The 10859-nt window shown below is 39.9% G+C and overlaps 1 protein-coding gene across 1 annotated transcript in view; it reads right to left on the minus strand.

Moving 5' to 3' along the window:
• RIOX2 (ribosomal oxygenase 2) overlaps nucleotides 1-10859 on the minus strand; it is a 42046-nt gene that overhangs the window by 25048 nt on the left and 6139 nt on the right. Inside the window, exons 2-4 of the mRNA XM_007953773.2 lie at nucleotides 9096-9215; nucleotides 7896-8024; nucleotides 4099-4202 (exon numbers count right to left, since the gene is read on the minus strand). Of these exons, the coding sequence (XP_007951964.1) occupies nucleotides 4099-4202; nucleotides 7896-8024; nucleotides 9096-9215 (353 nt within the window). The remainder of the gene's footprint in view (nucleotides 1-4098; nucleotides 4203-7895; nucleotides 8025-9095; nucleotides 9216-10859) is intronic.

Consider the following 10859-nt stretch of genomic DNA (forward strand, 5'->3'; position numbering starts at 1 on the left):
TCTCATTAATACTGTCTTCCATTGATTCGATTCTACTCCTTTGTCCTTTCAATGTGTTATCTATTTCTGAAAATGTAGTATCAATCTTCTGGATTTCTATCTGTAGATTTTGTATTTTTCTAATGTTTCATTTATTTTGTCATTTTGTTCTTGTATTTTCTTCCAAAATTGTTCTAGGTTTTTGTCTATGTTTTCCTTAATTTTGTCAGTGTTTTCCTTGATCTGTCTCACAATCCTTTGAAGATACCTAACTATAATTCTTCAGAATTCCTTATCGGGGAGTTCCAATGCTGCTTCTTCCTCAGGCATGTGTTCTGGGTCTGTATCCTGCTCCCATGTTTCCACCATTTTATCTTGCCTCTTTTCGTGGACGGTGATAGTCTGCTGTCTCTAAGACAATGTGATTTTGTTGTATTTAGATCTCTGTTAACTGGTTGTGAAGAGCAGATAGGGATGAGTCAGGCTTTTCCTGGTGGTCTTTTTTCATTGGCCAGTTGGTGGAGAAGGAAGTGGTGGCTCTCACTCAGTGAGCAGAACTACAGGAGGTACAGGGGTGGTTGTTTCGTATGGGCACAGTTGCTGTCTCCCTCTCAATTAGACAAAAGCATCAAAAAAGTAAAAGCAAGTGGACAAAAAACATACTGCGTAAAAACACAGAAACAATCACTGAAAAAAGAAAAGAAAAGAAAAAAAAATGCAATTTCTGGGGAGGGGGCCATAAGAGAAAAGAGGTAAGAGTAGCAGAATAATGAGAAAAATGGGGAAAATGCAAAAAGAAGAACAAAGAATGGGGATAACCACAAGAAAGACAAAAATGGGAACCAGGAACAGGGAAGAGAGAAAAAGCTGAAAACGAGAATCTGGGAACTAAAGAATAAAGAATAATAACAAAAAGGATGAAATAATAATAACAATAATTTTAAAATAGAAATAAACAAACAAAAATCTGGGCAGGGCAGGGCACCTAGGCTCCACTGGAGCACACAGACTGGATGGAATTTCTGCTGCCCCAGAAGGTGGGTAGGAGCGAGGGATGGCCGCACCTCCGTTCACCAAGAGGGTGTGGGGTATAAGTGTAACAAGGGGAACATTGCACCTTCCCAGTCATTTGTGTCTGGAATGTCCTTGCGGTCCCTAGCAAGTGGAGCCTATTCTTAGGTTCCTGGACTCTGAGAAAACACTGTCGCTTTAAACATCCAAAATGGTTGAACTGCTTGTAAACATTAAAAATGGCTGCACCCTCTGGACAGCCAAAATTCCACAGCTCAGCAGGTCTCCCTCTTTGCTGATTCCCCTTTTATTCACCAACCACCAGTGCAATCCTTCATGCAGACCCTGGCTAGCAGGGCTGTTTTTCAGGTTAATTCTTAGGTCCTAACACTACGAGGTGGCAATATCCAAGCTCTCCAAGCCATCAGTATCGCTGATGGACAGCAGCTCTGTATGTCTCCTTTCTTGGTGTTTTCACACAGATTCTTCTACTAGTTGGAGTTTAGTCCACTTCTGTATTCTCCCTTTCAAAGCTTAGGGCTCTAGGATTATCTTCTGTATCTGTGTTAATTGGTTCCCGTTTTTTGTTGTTGTTGAAGAGGATCTGTGTAGTTTGTCTGCATATTTCCCCATCTTACCAGAACCCTTCCATAAGTGTTTATTGTGGATCCAAGTAAAATGAAATCTTTGACAACTTCAATCTTTTCTCCATTTATCATGATGCTGCTTATTGGTCCAGTTGTGAGGATTTTCATTTTCTTTATCCTGAGATGTAATCCATCCTGAAAACTGTAGTCTTTAATCTTCATCAGGAAGTGCTTCAAGTCATCTTCATTTTCAGCAAGCAAGGTTGTGTCACCTGCATATAACAGGTTGTTAATGAGTCTTCCTCCAATCCTGATGTTATGTTATTCTTCATGTACTCTAGCTTCTCAGATTACTTCCTCAGCAAACAGACTGAATAAGAATGGTGAAAGGATACAAACCTGATGCACACCCTTCCTGATTTTAAGCCATGCAGTGTCCCCTTATTCTGTTCAAATGACAGCCCCTGGTCTATGGTCAGGTTCCTCATGAGCACATTTAAGTGTTCTGGAATTCCCCTTCATCACAATGTTGTTTGTTATAACACAGCCAAATGCTTTTGCATAGTCAATAAAACACAAGTAAACATCTTTCTGGTATTCTTTGCTTTTTTGCTTTCAGACAAGATCCATGTGACATCAACAATGATATACCTCATTCCACGTCCTCTTCTGAATCCAGCTTACTTTTCTGGAAGTTTCCTGTCAATATAATGTTGCAACCATATTTTAATTATCTTCAGAAAAATTTTACTTGAGTGTGATATTAATAATGCTGTTTGATAATTTTCATACTCTGTTGGATCACTTTTCTTTGGAATGTGTACAAATATGAATCTCTTCCAGTCAATTGGCTGGCTAGTTGTCTTCCAACTTTCCACAAGTAAGTGCCTCCAATGTAGCATCCATTTGTTGAAACATCTCAATGGGTATTCCATCAATTCCTGGAGCCTTGTTTTTCACAAATTCCTTCAGTGCAACTTCAACTTCTTCCTTCAATACCATTGGTTCTTGATCATACACCACTTCCTGAAATAGTTTATCATCGATCAATTCTTTTTGGTACAGTGCCTATGTATTCCTTCCATCTTCTTTTGATGCTTCCTGCATCAGTCAATATTCTGCCCATAGAATCTTTCAGCATTGCAACTCGAGGCTTAACTTTTTTTTCAGTTCTTTCAGCATGAGAAATGCTGAGCGTGTTCTTCCCTTTTGTTTTTCTAACTCCAGGTCTTTGTACATTTCATTATAACACTTTACTTTGTCTTTTGAGCCAGTCTTTGAAATCTTCTGTTCAGCTGTCTTATCATTTCTTCCATTTGCTTTAGCTATTTTCTGTTGAAGGGCAAGTTTCAGAGTCTCTTATGACATCTGTTTTGGTCTATTCTTCTTTTCTGTCTTTTTAATGGCTGTTTACTTTCTTCATGATGAACAGTAAGCCTACAAGATTGTTAACAGGGAACCAGAGACTCAACTGACAAATGAGGACAACTACAAACAAAAAAGAGGGAAAAACCTGTGTCATTACAGAACTTCTAGATGGTAGGGAAGTCAAGACAACTACAGGGTAGAATGAACTGTTCTAAATTTGGGAAGAAAACTATAAATCACAGGGTAACCTAAAAAAAAATTGATAAACCTTGATATCAAAATTAAAAAGAGGACCAGCATAAATATTCAGCAAATACTAAAACAATAGCAATGAAGGATGTGATAACTCAATTCATAAACAAAATGAGCTCAGCACAGAAAATTATATGGAACAAAGAAATCGACACCACAACAAAGCATGTAACAAAAATGACAGCAACAAATGCATTATTTGCTGATAATTACATATCTGGCAAAGGACTTTTCTCTAAGATTTATAGCAGAAGAGCAGATGACCAAACTATGTTACATACACATAATGCAATGCTATGCAGCACTAAAGAATAAGGTAGAGTCTGCAAAACACTGCATAATATGGATGAACTTGGAGAACATTATGCTGAGTAAAATAAGTCAATCACCAAAGGACAAATATAGTATTAGTTCATTGTTGTGGAGGGTCAAGGAAAGGTTTACATACGAAGGAAAACTTTCTTTGTTGGTTGCCAAGGGTGGGAGGGGAGGGGAAGGAACGCTGAAAAAAAAAAAAAAAATTGCATTGACCCATGTCACTTTAGTTTTGTGTGTTTATTATACATAAATTATATTTTAATAAAATGCATTAAAAAAAAAAAAGAATAAGAACCCAGCCTAGCATCACTAACACATCAACATACCTGCAGCTACAATTCTTCCTTTCCAAACAATAGATGGTTTATTTGGACAACTCTCTGTGTTCTCTATGGAGTCAATCCATGATGTTTCCACAAGGGTCAATCTCACAGATGGAAGATTAATGGAACATGGAGGGAGACTGAAGCCTGGGGTCTGGATAAATAGGGACAGGTTATGGCTAACTCCCTCATGCCCTCTGAATGCAGCTGTGGTGGTCAGAACTGTCCTAGGACATTAGGCCAGGAGATAGAGTGTTTACCTGTTCTGGTAGGTGCTGATGGTCACATGAGTAGAGTGGGCCAGTCCTGGAGGAGTGTCTGCTTGATGAATGGTTCCTCTGGGAAAGTAGAGCAAATCACCTGGCTAAAAGGAGGTAAAAAGAGGAGAAGAGAGTCAATAAGGAGTGTCCCTTCTTGGTTCTTTTTGTTTTAGGGAGATAAATACAAGCTTTGAGTTTTAGCCCCTCATTCAGAAACCACCACCTAGTGATTTAAGGGATGGTATGTATGTTGGGCTCCTGTAGTGTCCAGCTAGGCTTATATCATGGTGAGCCTGTCACTGTATGACACAATCTACAAGAAGCTCTCACTGCCTAAACTCACTCTCTTCAGTCATAAGCTGAGACCAGATACACACAGCATATACCTCCTCAACTCAGGGATCAAGGAAGAAGAAATCCTGAGCCTGGGATGCCTGGTCCCTCCCTGTCCACCTATCAAGTCACATGACTAGCTGGGGAAAAAGGATTCCAGGTGGAAGGAAGAGCAAATGCAAAGGTTCTGAAACTGGATCATGCTTGACATGTTTGAAGAGCATCAAGGAGTCAATGTGGCTGGAGGGTAGTGAATAGGAGATGAGGCCAGGGAGGCAGTTGAGGGGCCAGGGTAAAGGGTCTCCTGCACCATTCTGTGGACTTTGGCTTTTATTCTGGATTTAATAGAAAGTCACAGGAGGTCTAGGCAAGGGATGCAAGGGATTCACATGATCTAAAAAAGATAATGATAGTTATATTAGAAAAGTCTGCAAAGAGGATGCTAGATAGGAGGCTTTTTGTATAAATCCATGTCCAAAGGTTTTATCCTGTATAAAGCAGATGAATGGTGACACAATTTACAGAAAGCAGCAGGCTGGGATGGGGCATTCACGTAGGATTTCACTTGAGGCAGCTCTAATTATTTAAAAATTCACATGTATATATATGCATATACACCTGAAGAACTCTATACTATACCATGCTATCTTTATTCTTCCAGGAGATTCAGGGCTTCTCTCAGTGAACTGTAATTAGTAGCGATTAGTTTAATAGGCATCTGCATCTACTACAAGGGAATGTCAACAACACAAAGAATCCACACCCTCTACACTAAAAGAGCACCATGAAAGACCAACCTTCCCAAGAAAAGCAGGCAGCCAGATTGTCTGAGTAGCTCAGGCCTAGCCTCAGAGATCATGGACTAGTTTAATCTTTGGCTTAAAAATAATCAACCAAGAACCTAAATAAATAGGTTTAACTAAGAGCAGGGGTTGGCAAACTCTGTAAAGGGCCAGACAGCAAATATTTTCAGTTTAAGGGCCACATGGTCTATGTGGCAACTACTCAACTCTGCCATTATAAGATGAACGCAGCCACAGGTAATATTTAAAGGAATGAGTGGGGTCATCTTAAAAGACCCTATTTCCAAGTAAGGTATTTCAATAAATTTCATTGACAAAAAGAGGCAGATTTTACAGCCAAATCCTAATTTGGTTCACTGGCCATAGTTTGTCAACTCCTGTTCAAGAGCATGAAAAACCAAGAAGCATACTTTTATTGTTGTGTTTAAATAAGTTCCAAAAATACAGGGTCCTGTCCTAAAAAGGAAGATTGTTCCCCTAGTTATTAAAGGCAGAGATTTTTAAACCAAGAAAAGGACACAAAACATTAAGTAAGAATTAGATACTAATTACAACTTGGATTCAGAAGGAAGAAATACAAAACACTAACTATATGCAAAAAAGCAAGTTGTTAGAATATCTACAGTTATTTATATTAATTATTATCCTATTGCCACTAAAGGAAATTAAATTAATGCTTTTTAAGAAAAATATAAAATTTGATCATAGAGCTACTCTTATCTCTCTAAAGTTTCTTCTCAACAAACTTTCTGCTGAGGATTGGTATTGGCCAGGATTGCATCCTGTTCAAACATAGGTTTTCTCAGCAGCAGGATAAACCAGAACATGATCAAGCCACTTGGCTTCCTACAGGAGAACTCCTCAAAAGCTTTCATGTAGTTCTTCTGGTGACTACACTGGGTGGGGAGGAGAGGTGCAATGACAGTCTGTTGCATAACCAAGAGGAAATGTGGGGTCACTTTTTTTGTTTTGTTGTTGTTGTTGTTGTTATGTGCCGTCGAGTCAGACCCGACTCATAGCGACCCCTCCTTGGGTTTCCGAGGCAGTATCACTATGGAGGTAGATTGCCCCATCTTCCTTCCAAGGAGTGGCTGGTGGGTTTGAACTGCCAGCCTTCTGAGGGATATGTGATGGTTGAGCTTGTTTGTCAACTTAGTTGAGCCAAGGAGTTTGGCAGTTATGATGTAATCTGGCAGTTATGTAATAATGTAATCACCCCCATTTTGTGATCTAATATAATCTAATCACCTCCATGATGGGATCTGCCGTGAGCAGCCAATCATCCTATGGGGAGTTTCCTTGGGGGAAACACGGCCTGCATTCAGTATGTATGGTCATTCTAGCAAGGCTCTCTGGCTTTTTTGCTTCCTTTTGATCCTAGGTGTAGCTTATCATTTGACCTCTGGTTCTCGGGACTTGAGCCAGCATCCTGTGTCTTACCTGCCAATTTTGAGATTCATCAGCCTTGTTGGCCCAAGAGCCAGCAGCTGCCATCTGACCTGCTGATGTTGTATTCATCAGCACCTGCAGCTTCATGGGTCAGGAGAAGCCTCCACCCTAATGCCTGACCCACAGACTTACAATATGTCAGGATACTCAGCTGAGTGGGGCACTTCTTTAAGACGAATCTCTCTCTATATACGCATGTATAGGCTTCACTGGTTTTGCTTCTCTAAAGAACCCAGCCTAAGACAGGATCCTTGGCTAGGTTCTGCCTCAGCCATCTCTAAAGCCCAGTGATGACAGCTGTCTTGGGCTAAACTGCCCAAGACCAAAGCTTCCAGTGGCCTACAAAAATTGGTGGTTCTCTGAATTCATAATTCGCTCCCATGGAATTTAGGTCATACTTGGAGACAGATCATTTGCAAAATGAATGTGACACTTCCTCAGCTCACTCTATTTTAAGTACAAACCACCAAATCACCTTTAGAAGTTGAGTAACTGGAATGAGATCTCCTTTGCACCAAGACTCTGAGATATCCTCCCATTGGTATGGTTATGTTACACTGACACTAAACCTTAACACTGAACTTGTCTTAGGAACAAGAAAGGCACTCACATGGCAGTGCCATACTGTTTACATTGACTTGTAACACCCCAAAATTTGTGTTATAAATTCTAACTCCTATATCTATGGATGTAATCCATGTGTGAATAGGCTTTTCTTTGTTATGTTAATGAGACCATATCAGTGTAGGGTGTGTTTTAAACCAATCACTTTTGAGATAAAAAAAAGAACAGACTAGGCAGTGGCTAAGGCACTTGACTGCTAATCAGAAGGCTGACGGTTCAAACCCACCAGCCACTCCTCGGAAGGAAGGTTGGGCAATCCTACTTCCGTAGTGATACTGCCTCAGAAACCCAAGGAGGGGTCGCTATGAGTCAGGGCTGACTCAACGGCACATAACAACAACAACAACAGGCACAGAAACAGGAAGCACAAAAGGGAGAAGACAGATGTCATGCCACAGAAAGACGAAGAAACCCAGGAACCGAAGCTGATAACAGGTAAGGACCTTCCCCCAGAGAGAGGAAGCCATGAGTTGGTACCCATAATTCAGACTTTCAGCTTTCTAAACCATGAGAAAATAAACTTCTGTTCAATAAAGCCACCCACTTGTGGTATTTGTTACAGCGGCATGAAGAAACTAAGACATATACCTTCAAAAGGAACTCATGTATAGGCTTCCCAATCCTGTCCTCAGCCTCCATGCTGTACTCTCGTGCCAGGGGCACAGTGGGGCGGTAGAGGCGCCAGTGTTTCTCTCCTTCCAGCTGCAAGATGAAAACCTAGAGCCACAAGATCCAAGAGCATCAGAATTTCCTGCAGCACATGTGGCAGTGTTTCTAGGATTATAGCTCTCAAAGGGCTTAGCCAAATCACAAGTTTCAGGTTAAAAATAAAAATAAAAGATCTGAAATGTATTTCCCTCCACACTTAACCAAAAGTTACAACTATTGGTACGTCAGCACAAACATATATTCATTCTTTCCACTTTCTTAGAGGCTCTCTGAGTTCTTTATATCCCACTATCTCATTCCTTTAATTCTTCCATCAGACATCTGAAAGCCCATAATCTCAGATGGAAAAGCCAAGCTTCAGATAGTTCTGAATGCTTAAAATCCTGAATATTGAAAGGGCCTTTGCAGATAAGAAAACTACAAGATTTTTATTCTTCATTCAGCCAAGGATATCTTACTGCTCTGTTTTGTAAAAAAAAAAAAAAAAAAATTAAATAGCTTTTGACTAATAACCCTATGTTCACACCTCATATAAGTACAAAAATAAAATGATGAAATACCTAAGCCAAAGAGTTAACTTTTTTTGGAAGCCACATGAGAGTGAGATCAACACTTGTCAAGGTGCCAGAGCTGAAGTGAAACCATGACTCTCATTCAAGTTGCCCTGAAGTTTTCACAAATGGGAAGGAAAAAAAAAAAGAAAAAGAAAATATATATATAATGCAACTAAAAGAAAAATGACAAAATGAAAGCAGATGTAAGGATTCTCTATGGCCTTGCCTTATTAAAGACCTTACATTGTAAAGTTAAAAAAAAAGTCACTTAGACATTTCTGTTGATAAATTCAGTAAACATTTGATTCATAGGCACGTATGGCTCTTTATTTAGTAAGGGGGGAAACAATCTCTCCCTTTGAAAAGAAGGAAGCCCCTGTGGCAGGATTCATTTTGGCCCAACATTTAGGTGAGGTCAAGATCTCAAAAGATTGCACAGCAAAAGTGGACAGTGTCTTGGTCTGCAAGTCTCAGAGAATAATGGGAACTGGGTTCTGACAACTATCCTGACCCAGTTCTCAACAACTCGTTCTTCTCACGCTGAACAATTTTCTTCTTCTCTTACCTCGACATCATCATAATGAGGGGGTAGGCCCTGGGACCCTGAGGGGGTTATGTACACATTTGAGCCAACCAAGGAGCCAAAGTAACATTCCAACTTCTCCTGGATTCTCCAAAGCTCATCCTTAAAAAGAAAAACAAAGAAAAAAAGGGGTGGGGGATATATTAGAAATAAGAATAAGTTCTTGTTCATTTAGCAAGTCTTTAATTATACATTCATTATGTTCTGGATGCTGAGAATAAAGCAATGAAGAAGCCAACACCTCTCCCTCAGGAAAATGACATTCTAGCGCAGAAACACAACAGAGAAGATATGAGAAGATAAACGAGAATTTGGCAAAGTAGGCAAAAGGGTTTACTGAGGCATTTTAAGCAGGAGACAGACATGATCCACTTTACATTTCAAAAGGTCACCTTGGCTATTCTAAGTGGAAAATAGAATATAGAAAAAGTAAGAGAGGTCAGTCTGGAAATTACTGAGGCAGTGACCCGGTGAGAAATGACAAGGGTGGTGGCAGTGAGACACAGAGAAGTAGAAAGTTCAAGATGTACTCTGGGAGTGGCATCGATGGACTCAATAAAAGGGGTAAGGGAATGGAAGAAGTAAGAACAAAAAAACTTCTAGGCTTTTGGATAGGGCATTTAGTTAGCTCCTGGTCCCATTTACTAAGATGGGGAGAACTTGCTAATGAACATGTTCTCAGGAGGGGAAAAAAAGAGTATTCTACTTTAAAAATGTTACGTTAGAGATGTTTTGGAGTAATCAGTTGGCTGTCCAAGTCTGAAGTTCTGGCAAGAAGTAACGGGTAGAAAGTAAAGTTTGAGAACTGCCTGTACACAATTGATATTTAAGGAGCAAAAATGCTTACTTACACCAAAAAAAAAAAGAAAAAAAAACTCACTGCTGTCGAGTCAGACCCAACTCATAACTACCCCTCCTTGGGTTTCTGAGGCAGCATCACTATGGAAGTAGATTGCCCAATCTTCCTCTGAGGAGTGGCTGGTGGGTTTGAACCTCTAGCCTTCTGGTTAGCAGTTAAATGCCTTAGGCACTATGCCACCAGAGCTCCTAATTACTTAGACAGAGGGTATAAAAGAAAATGCCAAGTAATATTCATCCCTCCATAAATCAATCAACTCTTTAGTATACAAGTCAGACTGAGGGGCCTAGAGATGAGCTATACATTCCTGCAAGAGAGAGAAAGAGAGAGGGAGAGCAACTTTATTTTCTAAAGCAGATAACAAGAAGGGAGGTAACAATTAGGCTATACGGATATTAGCACTCCCTATGTAACAGGCAATTTCCAAGTGTTTTTATACATATCAATTACTTTACAGCAACCCTTTCCCATAGATGGGTACTGTCATTATCTCCAGTTTAAAGATGAGGAAGTTGAGATACAAAATCACACATCTAGTAATTGATGAAGCCAAGATTCAAATCTAGACAGCCTGGCTCCAGAGTCCGTTTCTTTAAACATTGTAGTTCCTCTGTAAATAATTATCTTAAAGAAAAGACAAGTCACCTAAAAGTATACTGAAGAACCCAAAGCTTCAAACAGTGCCTGGCACATAGGAGACAGTAACACATATTTAAAATATTTGCTGCATAAATCAGTGGCCTTAGGTTAGGAGTCAATCCTACCACTAGACTGAAAAAGGATCTATAGTATTAAAGGGAGCTCTGGTAGCATAGTGCCTAAGGCACTTGACTGCTAACCAGAAGGCTGGTGGTTCAAACCCACCAGCCACTCCTCAGAAGGAAGAT

This window comes from Orycteropus afer, unplaced genomic scaffold, assembly GCF_000298275.1.
Source record: "Orycteropus afer afer isolate SDZICR_OR568_19922 unplaced genomic scaffold, OryAfe1.0 scaffold00412, whole genome shotgun sequence".
In the NCBI taxonomy this organism is placed as follows: domain Eukaryota; kingdom Metazoa; phylum Chordata; class Mammalia; order Tubulidentata; family Orycteropodidae; genus Orycteropus; species Orycteropus afer.